The 23,054-nt window shown below is 46.7% G+C and overlaps 1 protein-coding gene and 2 long non-coding RNA genes across 5 annotated transcripts in view; 1 reads left to right on the forward strand and 2 right to left on the reverse strand.

The window, feature by feature from the left end:
* Positions 1 to 256: 256 nt before the first annotated feature.
* Positions 257 to 1,279, reverse strand: LOC115298162. The gene is made up of 2 exons (XR_003911624.1): positions 1,240 to 1,279; positions 257 to 763 (listed from the first exon to the last, which is right to left on the reverse strand). It is a non-coding gene; the product is annotated as an uncharacterized LOC115298162 (long non-coding RNA).
* A 33-nt stretch (positions 1,280 to 1,312) lies between these two features.
* MTF1 (metal regulatory transcription factor 1) overlaps positions 1,313 to 23,054 on the forward strand; it is a 44,507-nt gene continuing 22,765 nt past the window's right edge. For 2 of the 3 annotated variants that reach the window (XM_029945993.1, XM_029945994.1), the window contains exons 1-5: positions 1,313 to 1,387; positions 3,007 to 3,465; positions 19,284 to 19,522; positions 20,274 to 20,405; positions 22,640 to 22,713. In XM_029945993.1, coding sequence (XP_029801853.1) covers positions 3,058 to 3,465; positions 19,284 to 19,522; positions 20,274 to 20,405; positions 22,640 to 22,713 — 853 coding nt within the window. In that variant the 5' untranslated portion in view covers positions 1,313 to 1,387; positions 3,007 to 3,057. Of the gene's footprint in view, positions 1,388 to 3,006; positions 3,466 to 19,283; positions 19,523 to 20,273; positions 20,406 to 22,639; positions 22,714 to 23,054 lie in introns of those variants that run through there. The other variant, XM_029945995.1, reaches the window with a different exon arrangement.
* On the reverse strand, positions 2,149 to 17,806 carry LOC115297854. Its single transcript, XR_003911495.1, has 3 exons — positions 17,724 to 17,806; positions 13,837 to 13,936; positions 2,149 to 2,231 (listed from the first exon to the last, which is right to left on the reverse strand). It is a non-coding gene; the product is annotated as an uncharacterized LOC115297854 (long non-coding RNA).

The following is a 23,054-nucleotide window of genomic DNA, read 5'->3' on the forward strand; positions in this document are numbered from 1 at the left end:
TCTCTTAAGAGACAGCAGCTAGACTTCTTTGTGGCTTAAGTGTTCGGGTAGCTGGTCAGGGGCCGGGCAGCTATCTCTCTGGCCCCTGACCCATCTGATGGGTAACAGTCACTACTCATAGTTTTCAAGCAAGAGATGTAAGGGCATGGCCAGAACCCCTTGGCCCTGATGTAGTCTCTGGGAGTTGCCCCACCCTGAATATTCTAGAGAGGAAGCTTATGGAGAAAATAGGCAGTGACTGCGGGGGGGCGGGTTCTAACAGACTTAACAGGCATTTTAAAGAGACAGAATAACAAAGGTACACGCAAAAGCGCGTCTTGGGCACCGAATACCTAAACTTGTTGGCTGTGTAAACTGTGACCAAGAAGCGGGCCAACATGACGACAGCGTGAATGGTCAGATGGGAGGGGGAATGGCCAGTAGGTGGCGCTGACTGGCCCGGATGGGAGTGCAGTGGAAGTCGGCAGCCGTCTGCAGGGCGAAAAGTTGGGACCGACGGCGTGGGCAGTCCTGAGGAAGGGCGTCTTGTGCCCGTGAGTGAGAGGGGACGAGGCGGCGCCGTCCTCTGGCTGTGCTTGGAGTCCTCACTGGCTCTGCCATTTGGATCCGATCTTCCTTTCCTGACCCCAGCTGCTACACTCCCTTTGATTGATTGATGATTTCGTATTTTTCCTGGGAGAACATATCTTTCCAAGACAGTATGTCTTCCCGAGAGAGTATATCTGCAGGTCTTTCATTCATTTAACTGACATCTCCTGAACTCCTAGTGTCATCGAATCGCACGGGGGGGCGGGGGGGAGAAACAAAAAAAAAGAGTCACCATTCTCTCACTGCAGAGAGCACACTATACAAACATAGGACTAGTGAACACCACGTTGTTTTAGGAAATAGATACAGCTGGGAATGTCACAGCTTTGCAGCCTCCCCTTGCGCGTCCCAGCTAGAACTCGGATGGCCGACTGTGGCCCTTCCCGTTGCAGTTGTGGCTGCGAGACTTAGGGCGGCCAGCGCAAGCCGGACTGAGGCTGCTTTCAACTAGCGATTGAGGGGTTCGACTCCCGTTCCTTTGCGCCACAGGACAGACGGCCCAACTCCCGGCCGGCTGTAGAGGCGGCCGGCGTTTCTCAGCGCGGGACTAATTTACAGCCCCGCGGCGCCTCCAGGGCGCCCCGCCCTGCCACGCCCCTCCTGCTCGCCAAATGGTGGCTCCAGCTCAGCCCCCACACCGTCTAGACCAACCAGAAGCGCCAGAGAGAGGCGGGGCCAGTATGTCCTCCTTCCTCCGGAAAGCGGAAGCGGAAGTGACGTTTGGGGAAGGTGGGGGCAATCATGGTGCCGCTGGGGAGGGGAGAAGCTGCCGCTGCCGCCGTTGCCGGGAGCCGCGGAGGTAAAAGGCGAAACTAGACGCGGCCTAGGCTGGGGGCTTCCTGGGGGGCGCGGGACTTAGGCTCCCTCCTGAAGCATTTCCCAGTAGAGACCCCTCTCTGATCACCATAGGGACCCCACCCCTCCTCCGTTTCCATGGGGATGGGTATCCAGCCCCCCTTTCCTGTTTCCATGGAGACCCGGACCCTGCCCCTCTTCACCCGGCTTGGAGCCCCCCAGCCTGTCTTCGGATTTTCCCGTGTAGCCCCGGCTCGGGGCTATCCCAGGCAGGTTCCTTTTCCCAGCCTTCTCTCAAGAGTGCTCCCGTTTGTACCACTCGTATGCCACCCTCAAGCCTCCTGGTCTTGTTTGTTCCGGACAGTTGGGTCTCCGCTTCTGCGCTGATGGTGCCGGGGAAGCCCTGAGGGGCCGCCGGTGCTCTTATCTCTCCTCAACTGCCGCGAAATGTGCATCTACCCGGGTTGCGTAAGCCAGAGCAAGGGGTCGGGCCGGTTCCTCCCGGATCCGATCCCTTGGCCTGTCTCTGGTAACTGCCTGTCTGTCTAGCCGCCTCACTCCGTAAAGGTTCACTTTCTAACCCAGGACAGAAGAGAAAGATAAAGTGTAAAGCCAGACTGAAAACTAAAAGTGATGTGCTGATTATTTTTAAATTTCGTTCTGCCTGCCAAACCCACATTTGTAGAACCCGTGTGTTTGCAGCTAAAGGAAGAAGAACTAATCCAGAACAGGAAAGATTTCGAATTTCGTATTTTTCCTGGGAGAACATATCTTTCCAAGACAGTATGTCTTCCTGAGAGAGTATATCTGCAGGTCTTTCATTCATTTAACTGACATCTCCTGAACTCCTAGTGTCATCGAATCGCAAGGGGGGGTGGGCAGCAGAAACAAAAAAAAAAGAGTCACCATTCACTGCAGAGAGCACACTATACAAACATAGGACTAGTGAACACCACGTTGTTTTAGGAAATAGATATAATGATCTTTGTCGGGTATGCCTGACTAGGGATCAGACCTTCCGCCCAGAAGCTGAAACATGTGTTCTAGGAAGGAGGGAATGAATTTACACTTGCTTTCCCTGCTGTTACCAGACACTGTGCTTTAACCAACATCGTCTCTTTTACTCTGTGTAACAACTTTGCGAGAACAGGGATTACCAGTCCACCTTATCCATAAGAAAGATGCAGCACTGAAAAGTTACCCACGTACTAAGTGGCAAAACTGGAATTTGTAGGTAGGCAACGCTGCCTCCAAAGTCCTTCTTCCACAGTAGTAGCACTGTCTCATGGTCTAATCTGGGGCATATTTGAATGGAGTTTTCTTACTTTAGGTTGTATGACAACTCAGCCTTGGAGCAGTTGTCCTCTTCTCCCCTTTAGGTTTGACAGTAAGGCATGTTTGGAAGGCCTTAAGAACTACTTATTTCTTCAGGGGTGTGTGTGTGTTTAATACATTGTTTTCCTTTAAAATGACTTGATGGTTTCAGAGTTTAAAAAGTATGATTCCCAAGGAAGAGGCTTTTCATTTACTTTGGCCTATTCTTCAAGTGAGAGGAAAACTGAGCCCTGTGGTTGCAGAGGAGGTCCCGGGGTATGGCTCTAACTCTGGCTTTGTCCTCTGCAGATAGGTCATTACCTTTCCATCTCTCACAATTGGGCTGAGCACGATTGAACCATGGGGGAACACAGTCCGGACGACAACATCATCTACTATGAGGCAGAAGAAGATGAGCTGACCCCCGATGACAAGATGCTCAGGTTTGTGGATAAAAACGGACTGGTGCCTTCCTCATCTGGAACTGTTTATGATAGAACGACTGTTCTGATTGAGCAGGACCCTGGCACTTTGGAGGATGAAGATGACGATGGACCGTGTGGAGAACACTTGCCTTTTCTAGTAGGGGGCGAAGAGGGCTTTCACCTAATAGATCATGAAGCAATGTCCCAGGGTTATGTGCAACACATTATCTCACCCGATCAGATTCATTTAACAATAAACCCTGGTTCCACGCCCATGCCAAGAAATATTGAAGGTGCAACTCTCACCCTGCAGTCGGAATGTCCAGAAACGAAACGTAAAGAAGTAAGTAAAGCAGTGGGTGAGGGCCCAGGTTTGCTTTGGAGGAAAGTCCTTACACAACTCGCATTGGCCGTTTTAGCTGGGGAGGAAAAGAGTCCCTGGAATGAGGACCTACTGTGGCTTTGCTTGTCAGCAGCGCATGTGCTTCGTATTTGCTTGTGACTGCCTTCTGGAACTTTCGGTTTGTATAGCCATATTGAAATTTGAGAAAGCTAATTTATAATTTTTCAACCTTTCTTCCCCACATCGTAAATCGAATAGAAATTTTGTTGAGGCAAGTCCCATGTTTCTGAGGCTGAAATAACTAGATTTGACTTCTCTCTGGGGTGTGTAGAAACGATTTGTCTGGGAGAGGAGTATCTGCCGGAATATGCTTTGTTTTCATAGTGGATATTCGATGAGTAACAAGGCCTCGCTTTCTCTTGTGAGAAGTTCAGGCAAGCGACAGTAAGTCAGAGCAGGTTATCCAAAATAAGTTTTGTTTGTGCTCATGCTTAGCTACTGTGAGTAAGGTAACGTGTGTCACAGTGGTTGGAAAACCGTAAGTCATTGTACAAATTGTACTGGTAGTGGTCATCAGCAGAGTGATATGGGTTAAAGGTAATGATAGACATTACCTAGGAACTGATTACAGGTCAATTAGAAAAAAACAGATCACTGGTCATTGCAGTGTTAGGGACCAAATGTAAAATGTTACCGGACAGACATAGGATAAATCGTTTAGCAAAATATTTTTTCCCTTAGGTTGTAATTAAGGTTCTTGAAATTGGAGAATTTTATTATTCGTGCCATATGGCTTTTCCATGGCTGGCCGTAGAATCTGAGCTGGAAGCAGCTGTAGAGAAAAACCAACTCGTCCTACCTCCCACCTCATGCAGGAGTTTCTCTACAGTATCTCTGACAGTAGTTCGTCTGGTGTCTGCTTGAACACGTGCGGAATGACGAGAGCACAGTGTTTCACCGCTCAGCCTAATCCATCTGTTGGCCAGCTCCGATTGTCAGAAAGCTTTTGACTTGTACAGAGCCCAAAACCTGCCTTCCTGGAGCTGCCGCCCACTGGTTCTAGTTCCGCCTTCCTGCACAGCCGCAGGTTCAGCCTTCCTCTCCCAGGACAGATCGTGGATTTCTTTGACCGTTGTGGGTTTCTCTTTATCGTCTGTTGTACAGGCTGAACACCTCAATTTACTTAGATATTCCTCTATGACATTTTCCCCTGGTTTCTCATCAGTCTGGTCACCTTGGATTGTGTGGATTCCAGTGATCCACAGTCTTCTTAAAATTGATAACTGAGCACAGTCTCACAAGTGTGAGGCAGCCGGCACTGAATACTGTGTGACCCTTATCTTTTAATCTGGACACTGTACCGTAATTGCTGTACGGTCCGTATTTTACGAGCAATGACATGCTGTCAGCTTGTACTTGGAAACCTCTAGAATAGTGATTCTTAACTGGGGGCAGTTTTGCTCCCCAGAAGATACTTAGTAATGTCTGGAGACATTTTTGGTTGTCATACTAGGGAAGTGCTACTGCAGTCCAGTGGGTAGAGGCCAAAGATCCTATTAGACATTCTGTAGTATACAGGACGGCCCCCTGCAACAAAGAATTACCTGGGCCCGGATGTTGATTGGCTGTTTTCCAAAAAAGTCTTTATTTACAAAACAGCCAGTGGGCTAGATTTTACCCACTGGCTGGAGTTTGCCAACCTCTGGACTAGAACATAGGGAGCTTAGGGAATAGTTGAAAATAAGGACGGAAAGGTAGCAGAGATCCAGACATGGAAGGCAGTGATAACATGCGAAGGGCTTTGGACTGTATTGAGGAGATAGCTGGGAACCACTGAAGGTGTCTGTGCCAAGGATTGATGTGGTTAGAGTAGCATTTTAGAAATATTGGTCTGGTAGCAGTGGTGGCTTGATGGCCCTGTTAGGAGGGGTTGTAGTTTAGATTTGGGGTTTCGTTTGGGTCTGATGAAGGGTAATGGCCTTGTGTTTGAAGAATGGATTGGGTATGAGTCAAAGGATTCATCCATTTTTCCAGGTATGCTGAGTTCTTCCCTGTTGTAGTTCATGGGCCCCGCAGGTGACTGATGGAACCTCAAGACTGGAAACAAGTAGTTAGAGTGCACGGCGACAGGTGCTTTAACAGAGGCCTGTTCAGAGTGCTGTGTCAGGCTCAGGAGAAAGCGTCAGACCCTGCTGCTCCCTCACCTTCTGGGAATGGTGAGTCCCTAAGAAGAATCAAGAGGACAGGTGGAGGAGGAGGTTTGGTGGAGAAACCGATGAGTTTGTTTGGAGTGTAGTGAATGTCTAGTCCTTGAGGAAAAGTAAATCAAACAAGTTGAGAAGCCCATTAGAAGTGTAGATCTGACGTCAAGGAAATGGCTCGGGATTCATGAATGGGCAGTAAGTAGTTCAAAGCATGAGCAGTTTACTCCAGGGAGGAGTAAGAGTTGGTCTGAGAATGTCAAGGTTAAAAAGAGAAAGAGGAACCAGAGATCACATACTCAAAGAGATGGGTGGAATACGGTGCCGTGGAAGGCGAGGGGAGAGTGTCAAGAAGCGTAACCATTCTATGTGACCCTGCAGAGGCGTTGAGGGACCGAAGAGAAGCCATTGGTTCTGTGTCTGTGCCATTGATCACACCCTGAGCAGTTTTTCGGTAGAGCACTGGGGGCTGAGGCCGGCTTCCAGTGATGGAGAAGTGAGTGGGTGGTGAGGAAACCGGAGGAAGGAAGTGTCAAGTTGGTTTAGGGTTTTTTTACTATGGTAGTTGGAGGAAGAAGAGTGATGAGGTGGTAGCAGCTCAAGGGTGGGGGGTTGGGGAGAATCATTTCTTTAGCACAGAAAACTTGAACATGGCTTAGAGCCTAAACTGCAGGCCATCCTCAGTTAATGATTACTATGTGAAAGTGCTTCGAGAACAAATGTTTGGGAAACAGTTAAATCGAGACAGAGGTTTGTTTACTTTGGAATTTCTCTGAGTTGTTGATGTGTTCATAACTATGAAGGAAGGAAATGCAGAATTCTCCAAATGTTTTGGACCTGGGAAACCATTTCCACGTCTTATTTCCAGGGTCGGTATTTTGTGGAACACACTTTGGGAAATGCTGATCTAGGCAGAAAAGGAGGAGATGGTAGGGAGGGAATGATTATGCAATCACTTATATGAGCTGTCACTTTCCCACTATAGATCTTCCTTGACTTAGGGCGGGGTTATGTCCCGATAAACCCATCTTAAGTTGAAAATAGTGCAATGAGGACACCTAACCTACAGACCTCATAGGTTAGCCTCGCCTGTCTTAAACATGCTCAGAACTCTCACATTAACCTACAGTTGGGCGGAATCATCTCAAAGCCAGTTTTATAATAAAGCGTTGACCAGCTCGTGTAATTGAATACTATACTGAAAGCGACAAACAGAATGGTTGTATGGGCGCGGAATGGCTAGAAGTATATCAGTTGTTTACACTTGTGATCTCAGGGCTAACCGGGAGCTGTGGCTCCCCGCTGCTGCCCAGCGTCACATGACAGTACCTTACCTCCTATCATTAGCCTGGGAAAAGATCCAAATTCACCACTTGAAGTACAGTTTCTCCTGGACGCACTGTAAAGTGGAACCATTATAAGGTGGGGACTGTACTTGCAGCCTGCTTTACCATTCATGCCTTCAGGTCTTGATAGTCATGCTGAGTGGATAAGGGGGGCTGTGACCACCCGGTTCAGTCTACTATGGATTTAGCTCACTGTACTTTCATCCCACTATTTCTTTCCATTCTGTCCATGAAGCCTACATGGAAGATTCTAGAAATTTAAAAAAATCAATTGATGTGAGGTCGGTTGAGGATTTAGGCAGAAGCATCAGTGGCTTTTAGTCTTCATAAATGTTGCTTAATGAATAGGCATTCAGGGGGCTTGACTTCCTGAAGCACCATCTTACGTTAGCTTTTGCTTTAACAGTGATTGGGGCAGAGAAGGACACATAAATTCATTTAATTGGCCTGAAGAGGCTGATGTTTATGACTCTCTGTTAATATTTTTCATGATTTCTCTACTCCCTCTTTCCCCCTTTTTCTTAAAAACATGGTCTTTTCCCTTCATCTCCACGTGCAGGTATTACTCTTGAGAAATCAAATCATTTGATAACTAGTTAGTCTTCTTGGCTTCTCAAGCAGCTTGTTTTCTGAGTCAGATTTTAGCCTGATTTTCCTGTTTACCCCTGATCCTTCCATTGTTTCCTGAGGTGTGTAGTTGGCTCACCTGTTACTTCACTTTTCTCCCTCGTGCTTGTCTTGCATGAAAATAAACCAGCCAGGACCTTGCCGCAGGTACTGGCTTCTCCTCCCACAGGGCCGCGGCCATTCTCCCTCTAACTTCACGTGTCTTGTTTCCATACTTGCTGTCTTACTACCATCCAGCTGTTGGTAGCTTTGAGAAATCTCCAATCAGAATATGTCATTCTGCGCAAGATCAGCATTCTAAAGAGTGCTCCTTTCATGCCTTTCTATTCTGGGTTTCTGAGCAGCTGGGTTCATGTAGTCCATGGTTTCCCAAACTTTCTTGCATCTGTGTCTTCGGGAGAACCTGTTATCAGAACCTGTTCATCTACCTCAGTACGAACCACAGCGGTGAACATTAATGTACCCCCCTGTGGCCAACTGACCTTGCCCCTTTGCTGCTGAATATTTGGCCAAGAAGTCTGAAGAAATCCAAGAAATCCTATACCATATGTGTCTTCACGACTCACCAAAATATTCCGGTACGTCGATTGGAAAAGAGTATCTTTCTTTTCTACCGAGAAGCAAGGTTACAGAGATGCTTTGTGAATTAGGCTGCTTGCTGTATTTAGTAAGTGACACTCCAAGAGGAGTTTTGGGTTTTTTCTTAGTGTGACAGGTTTTTAGTGTAAGAATAAGAGGAGGGGCACCTGGGTGGCTCAGTAGGTTAAGCACCCAACTCCTGATTTTGGCTCAGGTCAGGATCTCACGGTTCCGGAGATGGAGGGCCATGTTGGGCTCTGCGCTGACAGCACGGAGCCTGCTTGGGATTCTCACCCTCTCTCTCTACTTCTCCCCTACTCGCACGTGTGCACTCTCTCTCTCTCTCTCAAAATAAATAAACTTAAAAAAAAAAGAAGAGGAACATTTTGAATCTAGTGTTTTGCAGTATGTCCTTTCCTTTGGGAGACCTAGTTCCAATCTCATTCCTTATGAGAATCCCTCAGGCAGTAGAATGATCCACTCTGACAACCTGATGTTGCTGATTCTCCCAGAGGGGAACTCCGTGCTTTTAGTCTTTGCATACTGTGATTACATTTCTTCCCAGGCTCCCTTCTGCACTCCCACAGAATTGCCATTCAGAACTAGGACCATTTCTGCTTGAAATTCTAGTGTTAAGGATCCACTCACTCTCTCCACATGCTTTTACTCATCCGGTATCTACTTTTGTCAGATATCGGGAAGGTCAAAGAAATAATCCCTGCCCTGGAGGGCTTGGACTCCAGCACGGAGACTGCTGGAAGCTGTGCCTGCCGGTAGGAATCCAGGGCGGGAAGCATTTTCCATTTACCACCAGGAGAAGCCATTTTATGGGCACTTCCCTGCCTGCCTGCGGGTGTGGTATGTGCCTCTCCGCAGCGGTCGGCATTTCTGTCACCAAGGCCCGCTGGCCTGGAAGAGGGATGGAGGTGGTTTTGTGTACATACTGGTTTTACAGCATGGGGCCGCGGGAATAACAGGTCTAAAATTTTCATTTCATATATACTGCACCTATTGGATATTGCTAACATTTTGCTCTTGTAGGACATTGGAGAATGAACCCAAATTTTACTGTTTTTCTCTTATTTAAATGAAGCCTGTTTCTTAAAATTGTGTCTTCTGTGAAGTGCGAAGGGATAATTTAGTCCTCGGTTCCATCTTTGTTCTGCTTTATTCTGTGTGGCCTTGGGCAAGCTGCTCTGTTTCCTCTTTTGTAAAATCGAAATAAAAATATCCCATTGCATTTTGTGAAGATTAAATGAGATTTATTCATACATAAATATATAACAGTATGTGCATAAAAACATTCAGCACAGTGTGGTTGTTCAGTGAACGCTCATTTACTTTCTGTCCCTCGGAGGCCCACGAGGTTCTCAAAGGAGGTTTGAAGGCAATCTCCGGTTTCAGAAGAGGTTGAAAATGGCCTCTGTTAGGAACTCTTGGGAAGCATTCTCTCTTAAAACAAGGTTATGAATTGTGGTTGGGTTCCAGGACAGCCTGCAGAAGCCCCAGTAACCCCTGATTCGCTGAGCCCGTTGTATTAATATCGCTATGGAATGTGGACTGCTGTTTATGCTCAGGAGAACATGTTTTTAGTCCTCCTGAGGGGCTCTGTGAACACCAGCCCTCATCACCGGTAGTCTGTCCCCTTTGACTTCCTTAGCACCTGGCCACTGAAAGTTACGTCCATGGTGGACATTTGGAGCACCAGGCAAAGCTCAGGGCTCATTTAAAAAAAGACACCCTATTTCGGGTGCCTGGGTGTCTCTGTCGGTTTAACGTTCCAAATCTTGATTTCGGGCTCAGGTCATCTCCCAATTCGTCAATTCGAATCCTGTGTGCTGACAGCGTGGAGCCTGCTTGGGATTCACTCTTTCTCTCTCTCTCTGCCCCTCCTCTGCTCACACCCTCTTTCTCTCTTCCTCAAAGTAAAATAAACATTTAAAAAATAAAAATAATAAAAGTCTTTTAAAAATAAAATTAAAAAGCACCCTTTTTATTGAGTTGTGATTGACATGTAACATTGTTAGTTTCAGATGTATAACGATGATTCAGTATTTGTATACATTGTGAAATGATCACCACACATAGTTGTGGTTTTTTTCTTATGACGAGAACTTTCAAGATCTCCTTTAGCAGCTTTCAAATATACAATATGGTACCATTAACTTTAGTCACTGTACTGTACACTGCATCCCTGTGACATAAGGTATTTTATGAACCGAGGGGTGTTCTAGCCAAAAAATAAGGACTCCTATTACTCTGGTGGTGGTGGGAGGGGGAGATGCCTAGTGTCCGCTGGGTGCCTGCTTTTGCTCATCACTGTGTTGGGGGCTTCAACATGGTTTTGTATTTGATCTTCCTAACAGTTTATAAGCTAGATACTGGTATCTATAGTAGCTACAGATACGGATCTAAGCCCTTATTTTACAGATGAAAAAAAAGTCTTCAAAACATAGTAACTAGCAAGTGGCAGAAAGGAGGTTTGAAGTAAGGACTTTCTGGATGCCAAAGCCTGTGCCTTTCTCTCAAATGCACCACCTTGGTAGAGACCTGGGGGAGACTCCCCTACTGAAGCCCGTTAGCCATGGAAAGGGCTGAGCGATGAGGGGCAGCAGGACAGCATTAGTTCTGCAAGGGTAAAAGGCTGTGGTGTGGGAACCGCTGTGTGAATTCAGCTCTGGCAGTGGGCGGTGGGAGGCCCGATGAAGAAGTGGGGTCAGTCAGAGCCCTTACATTTCTTTGAGCGCTGTGGTTGCACGTTGTGGAGTAGAAAAAATGAGATGAGTGCCGGCCTGGGAACAGAGTTGGTATTGGAGAGAGAGGTGGGAAATCCCTAGTGTTGAGGAGGGCTGGTCAGGCTGGTCATTGATTTGTGAGAATACTCAGTGCTAGGTGCTCAGGACCAGAGACTCTCTTTCCTCATTGAACGTGGGGTTGGTAAGGAGTAGACTCTGGTTCTCTTGGTCCCTCATTTCTTTTTCCTCTAGCAGAAACCCAGCCTTTTTTCTTTTCTGAAAAAAAAAATTTTAATGTTTATTTACTTTGAGAGAGAGAGTGAGCGAGCATGTACTAGCACACATGTGAGTTGGGGAGAGGCAGAGAGAGAGAGAGAGAGAGAGAATCCCAAGCAGGCTCCATGCACAGCATGGAGCCCAACATGGAGCTCAATTCCACAAACCATGAGATCAGGACCTGAGCTGAAATCAAGAGTCAGAGGCTTAACCAACCGAGTCATCCAGCACCCCGTTTCCTTAAGTTTTTTAAGCTTTCGTCTCCTGGAGTCCAGTATTTAATTTTCTCATTTTTGCTTGCCTCATTTTCCTTTCCTTCTCTGAGTCTGTTGACTTACCAGGCAATCATCTTTGTTAAATATTTTTCTTTATTCTAGAACTACTCAAAACACCTTGTAAACCAACGTCAGTTCTCTGAAAGTTCATGCTTCTTGCTTTTGATAGCATTGGACCCCATCCTCAGTGAGCTTACTCTGTGCCTGCTCCGTGCTCATTGCCGTAGGAATCAACAAATGTGAGAGGCCACATAGGATAATAAAAATGAATCAGGTCTTCAGCTCTTTTAGAGAAACACATTCTTCATTATCCAGTAGACTCGTCAGTGACATTATGTTCATATTATAGACGATGCTAGTTAATTTCAAGAAGCGAATGAATTCTGTGTCACCTCTCCCTCAGGTGGTTTAAATTCAGCTTGAGAAGCCTTTCTCAGTGGTCCCCAAGTCTAAGTTAGATGCTTTTTCTGTTTATTTCTATTCTCACATCCATTATCAGTACAACTTCTCATGCCATACTGGTCTATTTGTTTGATTCTCCTCTTTTTTTTTTTTTTTTAATGTTTATTTTGAGAGAGAGCTTGAGCAGGGAGGGGGCAGAGAGAGAGGGTGAGAATCCCAGGCAGGCTCTGCGCTGACAGCTGATGCAAGGCTTGATCTCAGGAGCAGTGAGGTCACTACCAGAGCTGAAATCAAGAGTCAGCTGCTTAACCGACTGAGCCACCCAGGTACCCCTGCTTGATTCTCCTCTTGACCCTGAGCTCCTTGAGAGCAGGGACTGTCTTTTCTGTATTCCAGCACCTTGGACAATACAATCCCTGTGACATAATTTTTTGAACACATGCAGGTGTGATAAACCTTACTTGTATTTAAGTGTACCACATGTTGCAACACCTCTGTGCCCATGAAACCATAACGCGTTTTTTGCAACTTCCTGTTCTGATCCAGTTTGAGGAGTTTTGTGAAATTTGGTGCTGTTTTAAAAGGATTCTGAAAGACACAGAGCAATGACTTCCGTTTACTGCCTGCCTCCTGATGGAGTGAGAGAGCGCTCGATCTTCGGCATGTTATTGGGGACCACGCCTTGGCGGTCCACCTGGCTGTCCCACCTTTAGACACAAATGGCTTCCCCAGTCCGCATCCTCTCCCAGCTTTCTCTCTGGTCTCTCTCTCTGCAATCAAGTTCCTTGAAAGAGTAGTAACAGTCACTGTCTTCAGTTGTGTGCGCTTCCCCAACTTCTCAAGACCAACATTCTGGCTTGTGTTCCTCCTCCTCCGGTGAAGCTTATCTTGTCCAGGCACTTATGACCTGGCAAGCTGGCCGTGTCCAAGGAAGTTGTGTTTGTTTTTTGTTTGTTTGTTTTTTACATTTATTTATTTATTTATTTATTTTGAGAGAGAGAGACAAAGAGAGAGAACACGAGCAGGGGAGGGACAGAGAGAGGGAGAGAGAATCCTAAGCAGGCTCTGTGCAGTTTGTGCAGAGCCCGATGTGGGACTCAGTCTCACGAACTGTGGGATCATGACCTGAGCTGAAATCAAGAGTCGCTTAACCGACTGAACCACCCAGGCACCCCTCCAAGCAAGACTTTTTTTTTTCAAATTTTTAATGTTTTATTTATTTTTGAGAGACATAGAGAGACAGCATGAACAGGGGAGGGTCAGAGAGAGAAGGAGACACAGAATTCGAAGACAGGCTCCAGGCTCTGAGCTAGCTGTCAGCACAAAGCCCAACGCAGGGCTCGAACCCACGAACCGTGAGACCATGACCTGAGCGGAAATCGGTCACTTAACCAACTGAGCCTCCCAGGCGCCCCAAGAGAGGCTTTAATAAAAGCCCTCTCTGCTACATCTGACCCAATTGACCATCCTTCCTTCGTCACTTGTCAGCCTTGTCACTACTCTCCTCAGCATTGAGTCCTGCTGGTCTTGTTTAGTTGTATACTCATCCATTCCTTCCTTCCGCAAACATGAATGTTGTGCCGCTCCTCCACCAGGCTGGCCACCCAGGTTGTGACCCTGCTCTCGTGGACCCTACAGTCCACCAGGAGAGTAGCCACTCATTCATTTAACTCAACAAATATTTATTTAATGCCTGTTTCCCAGCTACTGCCATGCCTACCAACTAAAGAGGTAAAGCTATAAAACCCGTTCCTTGAGGAAGGAACTTTTAGTGGAAGCTTGTGTAGGCCAAGTGAAAAACCTGGATGGGAGTACGGGTTGGCAGGGCAAGGAGACGGGGAGGGATGGTTAATTATTGATGGCGCTGTTACTTATAAAGTTCTCACCTGCAGCCGCATCTCAAGAATGAGAGGCTGCTCTTATCACTCACCATTGTTGAGGCGCCTTGGTTGAGACATGCCGCCCCTTCATTGCGGCGGCCATAGTCCCGCTTCTCACTTCCTGGTCGGTGACTGTTTTGAAATCTCCACCTGGCAGAAGCAAAGGGGTATTCAGTCTTGATGGGAAGTCAGGATATACGTGTGAGAGGATCATTAACAGCATGGGCTAAGTGTCAAATGAGCAGTACAGTTAAATATTGTTGGGTCAGAGAAGGGCCCTGTCACTCACACATGGGGTGATCCTGGAAGGGCTTGGAGGTAGTGAGGCTTGAATGGAAGGAAGAGAGATACTCAGAAAATCAGAGAAGGAACCAGACCTTTCCAGCAGAAAGGAAGGAGGGAGCAGAGGCAGGCAAGTGGGACTTCAGGGTGGTGACTGGGGAAGAGGGCCTGCTGCCTGTAAGGCCCCCCTGGAGCCGGCTGTTGGACTGGTTCTGGAGCACTGTGGTCAAAGGCAGAGGGTACCTACTGGGGGGACCTTGAATATCAGGCAAAGGGACCTTAGCATCTGAGCCTAGAGACAGCCTGGGGAGAACACTGCTTTAGAACAGATCTGGCAACAAGTGGCTCCAGACCTACTGGCATGAGACATGACAGTGCCTGGGCCAGTGATACAGCCCCACAGATGTTTACGGAGCGCTTCCTGCGTGTCAGGGGGAGGGTGAAGAACGAGTAGTATGTGGGAGAGCACTTGCTAAAGACTTGTGCAAGACTGTGTTGGGGGTTGGGCAGAGCAAGAAGGAGCCAGAGGGAGACAGGAGGAGTCCGGGCTCCTCCCACCCTTGCACCCACAGACTTTAGGGTTTGGCAGACGGTGGCCCATGGGCCAAATCCATCCAGATGCCTGTTTTCGCAGAATGGCTTATATATTTTTGAATGATTTTTTAACTTATTTTTTATTAAAAAAATTTTTTTCCCTAATGTTTTATTTATTTTTGAGAGAGAGAGACAGCATGACCAGGGAAGGGTTAGAGAGAACCTGAAGACAGGCTCCAGGCTCCGAGCTAGCTGTCAGCACAGAGCCTGATGCGGGGATTGAACCCACGAACCGTGAGATCATGACCTGAACCGAAGCCAGTTGCTCAACCGACTGAGCCACCCAGGTGCCCCTGAATGATTTTTTTAAATCAAAAGAATAGCATCTCATAATATATGAAAATGATATGAAATTCAAATTCCACTGTCCATAAAAAAAGTTTTTTGGAGCACAGGCTGGCTTGTCCATTTAGATATTGTCTATGGCTACTTTCACATAACAGTGGCAGGGGTGAGGGGTCATAACAGAGTCCGCATGGTGTAATAGAGTCCACATAATTGTGTCCACCCTTGAGTCACACCCGCCTTATCTCAGTCCCTTCACTCTGAAACTGCCTGTCCCTCTTCCCACCAGAGGCTTTTCCCTCCACCGGGCTTTGAAATATCCTTCCATTCTTTATATTCCTTTCAGACCCTCAGCTTCTCTTTTTTCTAGGACCTTTCACCTTCCAAATATGCTCAGGACCTGCCCTACTTCACAAACAAATCTTCAATTCAGAAGTCCGCCCAGGCTCCTGTTGTCCACCTCTCCACCTCTACCTCCACTTCCTCTTTGGTCCATTCACCTTGACCCAGGCTTCGGGCCCCAGCAGTTCATTAAAACTTAGCCTTTTTTTTTTTTTTTAATTTTTAAACATTTTTTCATTTTTTTTCATTTTTGAGAGAGAGACAGAATACAAGTGGGGGAGGGGCAGAGAGAGAGGGAGACACAGAATCTGAAGCAGGCTCCAGGCTCTGAGCTAGCTGTCAGCCCAGAGCCAGACATGGGGCTCAAACCCACGAACCATGAGATCATGACCTGAGCCGAAGTCGGTTACTTAACCGACTGAGCCACCGAGGCGCCCCAAAACTTAGCCTTGTTAAGTCATTAGTGATTCCTAGCTGCTGGATCTAGAAGGTTCCTCAGACCTATCTTGTTTTCTCCGACATTTCCGGTTTTGATCATTTTTCCTTGAGAGCCTTTTTTCTTCTTTTTTTTTTAAAAAAAATTATTAGGAGCGCCTGGGTGACTCAGTCGGTTAAGCACCTGATTTCAGCCCAGGTTATGATCTCAGGGTTGTGGATTCGAACCCTGTGTCAGGCTCTGTGCTGACAGCTCAGAGCCTGGGGCCTGCTTCAGATTCTGTGTCTCCCTCTCTCTCTGCCCCTCTCCCACTCGCTCTTTGTCTCTGTCTCAAAATAAAATAAAGATATAAAAAAATTTTTTTAAATAAGTAAAAATTTTTTAAAGGTTTATTGAGAGAGTGAGAGAGAGACAGAGTGCATGAGGGGGAGGCACAGAGAGGGAGACACAGAATCTGAAGCAGGCTCCAGACTCTGAGCTGTCAGCACAGAGCCCGTCATGGGGCTTGAACTCACAAATGATGAGATGGCGACCTGAGCTGAAGTTGGACACTTAACCAACTGAGCAATGCAGGTGCTCCTCTTTTTTTTTTTCTTAATTTTTCTTTTTTAATTTTTAGAGAGAGAGAGAGAGCGTGAGCAGGGCAGAGAATCAGAGGGAGAGAGAGAGAGAGCAAGAATCTCAAGCAGGTTCCACACTCAGCACAGAGCCCCACGCAGGGTTTGATCCCATGACCCTGTGATCATGACCTGAGCCAAACTCAGCCCCCTTGAGATCCTTTTTCTCTCGCCTTCTGTGTCATCATTCTCCTTTGCGTCTTCCTGCTTCCCCAGTCCGTTCCCCTACTCACCTGTCAGTGGCTTCACTTCTTTTACCAGCACCTTATACATTGGTGACTTTCTGGGGTGCCTGGCTGGCTCAGTTGAGCGTCTGGCTTTGGCTCAGGTCATGATCTCACGGTTTGTGGGCTCAAGCCCCACATCAGACTGTGTGCTGACAGCTCAGAGCCTGGAGCCTGTTTCAGATTCTGTATCTCTCCCCCCCTCCCACCCCCCCCTTCCCCTGCTCATGCTCTGTTTCTCTCTGTCTCAATAATAAATAAACACACAAAAAATTTTTTTTAATTGGTGACTTTCTGAGCTCTGGCCTTTGTCCTCTTACTAAGAGCTACGATTGTATTATATACCTACTCTGTGCCAGTCACCATGTTTAAATGCATTACACAAATTATTCCCGATCCTTACAACAATTCTAAAAGATAGGTTTTATTTTCTCCATATTGTAAATAAGGAAAGTGAGGTTTAGTGTACTTAAGTAATTTTCCCAAGGTTACACAGTAAATGGCAGAGCTGCGCTTGAACCTGAGCCCGCTCTGGTATACAGGTAGAGTCAGCTACGTGTACCAGGGATTCCTGCCATAGGCTTTCCTTTCAGTTTTCCGGCCTGTGTGTCAGACTGTCTACTAGACATCTTGTCCTGGAAGTCCTGGTGGCACCTCAAAGCCAACTCATTATCTCTCCTCCATCCCCTTTCCAGCCCCAGCTCAGTGGTGTGACCATCTGTTTAGTCACCCAGGCCATACTCTTGCCCGAGGCTTTCTCTCCCTATCCCCTTCCACTCCCCAGGTGCCATCGCGGCCAGTCATTCCTCCTACTTTAATTTCTCTGAAATTCATCTCTCATGCTGTCCACTCTCACTTGCCTGTTTGGGTTCTTCTCATCTCCCTCCTGGACTGTTGTCCCTCTTCTCTTAATTTCCATCCCTTCTTCTGTTCTCTTACCCTTCCCGTCCGTCCTCCACTAGGCTACCGGAAGGATCTCTCCTAAACTACAGATCTCATTTGTTGCTCTCTTGGTTGAAACCCGTTGGTGATTCTCCATTGTCCTGTTCCTCTACCCCACAGTTTAACTAAGGAGGCCTCACTTTATTTTTCTCGATCTTTCTCCTTCCAGCCTCTTAACCACTGCAAGTGTGTTGTGGTTCACTGTACCAGCACACCTGTATCCCTGCAGTTCCCAAGGTGTCACCTCTTTCTGGAACGCCCTTGTCTCTTCCTGGTTTATCTGAGGACCACCTCAGTGTATCCCTAAAACAAACAGACAAATGACAAACACTTCAATTCAGAGAGAAGAGCTCAGCTTCTGAGCCTTGACTCTCCAGTCTTCCCCCGAGGGGTTAGGGTTGCCCTTGTAGCATTCCCCAGGCACCTTGGGCACGTCTCTGTAGTCAGACTCAGCACGGCATATAATAATTAGTGCATGTCTACCTCCTTAACATTGGTACTCCTTCAAAGCAGAGATCTTTGTCTTGTTCACTTGTTTGTCTGTGGGATCTAGCTTGCTGCGTGGGACCTGGTAGTTCAGTAACTATGGAATGAACACTAGCAGTGTTGTTGGAGATGTGGGCTGAGGCTTTGGAGAAGAGTGGGGGTCAGTGGACAAAGATGTTCACGAAAGCTGAAGAGTAGACAACACTAGTACCCTGGTGCGTGTAGCATCAGATCATTTACAGCGTATTTTTTACTACTGTTTGGTTTCATTTTGATCCTCGCCAAAGCACTGTGAGACAGGCAAGGCAGGCCCTAATCCTCACATTTGAGAAGTGAAGAACTGAGGCTCAGAGCAGCGAAAAGACTTGCCAAAGGTCTTGAACATAAATTTCAGAAATTGCTTCTCCCCCAGCCGTGTCCCATGCTGCTTTCCATGCACCGGGATGGGTGTGGGAGAGTCTGGGCATGAGAGAGAAGTGCCAGAAGGTGAAAGGACAGGAATGGCTCCGAGAAGGTAAAGAGAGCCCCAAGGAATTGCTGTGTTACGAAGGATAAACTTTTAGGAGGGGAGGTCATCATTGATGAGATAGTTTACAAATAAATGAAGGAAAATGGAAAAGGATGGAAGGGTTTCATCACCAGGAAGCACAAGAGAATGTCCTACAGTGAAACCAGCCTGACGAGTTGCCAAGTCCTTAAAAGGAATATGTGGGCATCAAGGAAGAGGGAGGCACACGTGAAAGTGAAACTGAGAGACTGGCATTTTGAGAAATGTCATTCCAGCAAATACTCCAAGAAATTCATGGTACAGTATTTTCATTTCGTAGACTGGAAATCACACCAGGGAAATAATGCTTGATGACTGAGTGTATCAATATCAGGGTATTTCAGACTCAGTTTAACATTGGGCAGTTCCAGTCCGGGTGTGGTGCCGTAGGGCAGGGTGTTTAATCAGGCCTTAAGACAGAACCAAAGTCGTGTTTCATTATAGGTAATTGTAACGGTAGAGGCCCACCTTTAGAGGCCAGATGTGGGCTAGAGTCTGGAAACCCCCTTCTGTTCATTTAGAGTATTCCTGTACCTACAAGTTCAACTCGTGCCCGTGACTTGTTATTTGTTGTTCAGAAGTGATCTAATCAACAGGAAGACTTCCCCGCTTTGTCGTTAGAGGCTGTTTTCTGTGTTGACAGTACAAACCTCTGTGTGTCGTCCACATCTCCTGCGGGAGTGGGGAGTCAGGCTCTGGGGGATGGCAGGACCCTGTTGATGGGGTGTCTTTTGTGTGCCAGGTAAAGCGGTACCAGTGCACCTTCGAGGGCTGTCCCCGCACCTACAGCACAGCGGGCAACCTGCGCACCCACCAGAAGACTCACCGGGGAGAGTACACCTTCGTCTGTAATCAGGAGGGCTGTGGCAAGGCCTTCCTCACCTCCTACAGCCTCAGGATCCATGTGCGAGTGCACACGAAGGAGAAGCCATTTGAGTGCGACGTGCAGGGCTGTGAGAAAGCCTTCAACACGCTGTACAGGTCAGCCTCCTCTCCAGCCCTTGACCCTGACCTCGCAATGGCAGAGCTCCCCTTGCCCTGCACAGATGTGCACTTCCAGGGCTTGAAAGAGCACGGCTGTGCTCAACTGTTTGGTCCGCTGAGGGAGCTTGTTACTTAAAGATGGGCATATGTTGGGTTGCTTGAATGTTACAGTATGTTTGCATTTAGATTTGTGTTTCCTGGAGTGATGTGCTGGCCCGGGGGGTTTTATACTTGGCCTGATTGCTCCCGTGGGCTCAGAGTCTTGGTACTAAGGCTTCCGTCATTTTCTTTCCTGCCTCACCTTGAAGAGAACTTTTTCCTGCCACTCATTAGCCAATTCTCCTTCACACTGTTTGTGTCAGGAGACTTGCATTAGCCCTCAACTTTGGGTCTGAAATAACAGACGGCAACAGCCAACACGTATAAAGCGCTCACTATGTGCTCAGCACTGCTCTGAGTGCTAATCCTCACAGCAGCTGGAAGCACAGAGAGGTGTTCTAACTGGTTCGAGGCCCCCCCATCTCGTAGGAAGTGGGACCAGGATTTGAGTCCCAGGCGGTCCTGTTGCAGAGTCACACTCCTACCCCTGCATACCATATACTTCTCTGAATTTCTCTTCGAGCAAAACATTTCAGATCCAGAATTCTTCTGCACTGGATCTGGAAGCACATTCGGTTGACGCGGGTCGGAGGCTCTGTCGCCCGTGGTGCAAACGACCAAGGGAAGTTTTCTCTGGCATATCTTGCAGGCTGAAAGCACATCAGAGGCTTCACACAGGGAAAACGTTTAACTGTGAATCTGAAGGCTGCAGCAAGTACTTCACTACGCTCAGCGATCTGAGGAAGCACATTCGAACCCATACAGGAGAAAAGCCATTTCGGTAAGTCTTAACTGTTTTCTGTCCATCACTGACCCGGTTTCAGCTGGGTGTCTCGATGTCCCCTAACGTTTTTCAAAGCGGAAAGAAAAGTCCCCACCCTGGTTCTTTGGCAGTGTTGGCTCTCCCTGGCACTGCTGTGAGCAGCTGCACACTGGAGGGGTAGCGATGGTTTCTAAGAGCATCCTTACTCCCGACTCAGACAGTGGGCTTTCTGCTTTCTGCTTTCCCTTTATTTGCAAGACGCATTTGTTGAAACTCACTTACAGGGGAGGCACTTTTATCAGTGCTAGAGAAATACTGAGATACACGCTCTTCTCTTAAGAACTTAGTCTGGTGGGAAAGAACCACAAGTAAATGGGCAGCATACGAGGCCGAGGCGCTCAGAGCACTCTGAGCACAGGGGAAGGGATAGCTACCTAAAAATCGAGATGGGGAGAGGAGGAGGTGATGGGAGGTAAGAATGCTGTTACTTTAGTTGTTGCTTCGTAATATGTGTGTATCTACACAAACAGAGGAGCATCCATTTTTGTCTACATATTTCAGTCTCTATATATTTGCACACATGTGTATTAATACATCCACGTGTAAATATATAAGCTTGCAAGAAGGACTTGTGTCATCGACTTTCTTCTCCACTCATAGCACATAGCATGGATCTATAAATAAATAAAAGCAAGAGTATTTCTTTTAAAGATCATTTTTTTATTTTAAGAGAGAGTGAGAGAGCACACACAAAAAGGGGAGGGGTAGAGAGACAGAGAATCCCAGATAGGCTCTGTGTGCAGAGCAGAGCCTAACACGGGGCTTGATCTCATGACCAAGAGATCACCATGTGAGTGGATATCAAGTCAGATGCTTAATCGCTGACCTACCCAGGCACCCTAAAGCAAGAGTATTTATTTTGTTGGTAAGTAAGCTGTATGCCCAACGTGGGGCTTGAGCTCATAACCCCGAGATCAGAAGTCACATGCTCAGCCTCTTAGGCTCCCCTAAAAGCAAGAATATTTACTTTCTGGTTGGTTGCTCTCCAGATTCTGTGAAGCTTGGGTTACTTCTTTCCCCCGTAGTGGGGGACTCTGATCTTTATTCAGTTACATGTATTTTTGTGATGGTCAAAACTGCTAATTTTTCTTGAATATTAGATGGAACTTTAGGCACTATAATTAAAAAGTAAAATGCTCCAGAGAAGCTTTCTTTTTAAAGAAGTTAAATACTTTAACTTACAAGAAAATGCATGAATGCATTCATTCATTCATTCATATAAATAGTTATTATTGGGGTGCCTTGGTGGCTCAGTTGGTTAAGCATCCGACTCTTAGTTTTGGCTCAGGTCATGGTCTCACAGTTCATGAGATCAAGCCCTGCATGAGACTCCACTCTGATGGGGCGGGGCCTGCTTGGGATTCTCCCTCCCTCCCTCTCTGCTCTTCCCCTGCTTGTGCTCTCTCTCTCTCTCTCTCTCTCTCTCTCTCTCTCTCTCTCTCTCTCTCTCTCAAAATAAACTTTTAAAAAAAGTTATTATTGAATGCCTGCTATGTGCAAGAACTACAGCAGATGTACAGAACTACTTGGACCCTGCCCTCAAAGAGTTTATAATCTAAGAGAACAGATAACAAATGGATACACATAAAGATAAAATAAGAATGCAAGTGACAGATGCCATAAAAGAAGCACATAGATAAGTCCCTCAGAAGTTCTCAGGAGGGGAAGATTGCTTCTGGCTTTGGTTATCAAGAAAGTAGGGGAGGAAGAAGTGGATCTTGACACTAAAGATTATAAATAAGTCATTACAGCCATGATACCGTATACATTATACAGCCGGTGTAGTTGGTACTGGTTTGTTTTAGTGTTATATTGTATGCTTCATGCCGTCAGTAGTACCCACTATTGAAATTCCTAGTATTCCACTGGCAGTAGATTTTTCACATCAGCTCTGATCGTCAGTAGCATTCTGTTAAGTAATTCATCAAAAGACTTTTAGTTTCAGAGCTCTCAACAGGTGACTTGTAGGACAAGAAATATTTATCCTGGGCCGTCAGTTCCCTCTGTTCCCAGATTTGTTACCTTTTCCAGTTACCTGTCTTCATTCCCACCTCTGAAGCCAATTTCCTCTATCAGATCTCAGTGTTCTGAATGTTTGTTTTAGGTTGAGCTTGTATTTATAAGAGATGTTGACGATAAAGGCCTGTTTACCTAATGACTGCTGTTTCTCTTTGCTTCCACAATGCACTTAGGTGTGATCATGATGGCTGTGGGAAAGCATTTGCAGCAAGCCACCACCTTAAAACCCACGTCCGCACGCATACTGGTGAGTGTTAACTACTTTTTACTTTTTATTTGAATCTTCAGCAGACCAGTAAACATCCGTGTTTCTGTCGAGACCTGTAGAGCTTTGCGGAGGGAGCAAGCCTAATCAGCTTAGCCTTCACCTGTGATGTTTGAGTTTCTGTCAGCGGTTAAAAACAAAAACAAAAAAAACCTAAGGTTGGACTCAGAAATCCAACCTAAGAAACGAAACCAGCACAGAGATTCTCAAAAAAAAAAAAGAAGCCAGGGGGAAAAACTAATCTTCTCTTTAAACTTGCCAGGAGAAGGCCATTTTTGCTCTACATTAAGTTTTAGGGCTGAAATGGTTAACATGTAATCTGT

This window comes from Suricata suricatta, chromosome 8 (genome assembly GCF_006229205.1).
Source record: "Suricata suricatta isolate VVHF042 chromosome 8, meerkat_22Aug2017_6uvM2_HiC, whole genome shotgun sequence".
Taxonomy (NCBI): Eukaryota; Metazoa; Chordata; class Mammalia; order Carnivora; family Herpestidae; genus Suricata; species Suricata suricatta.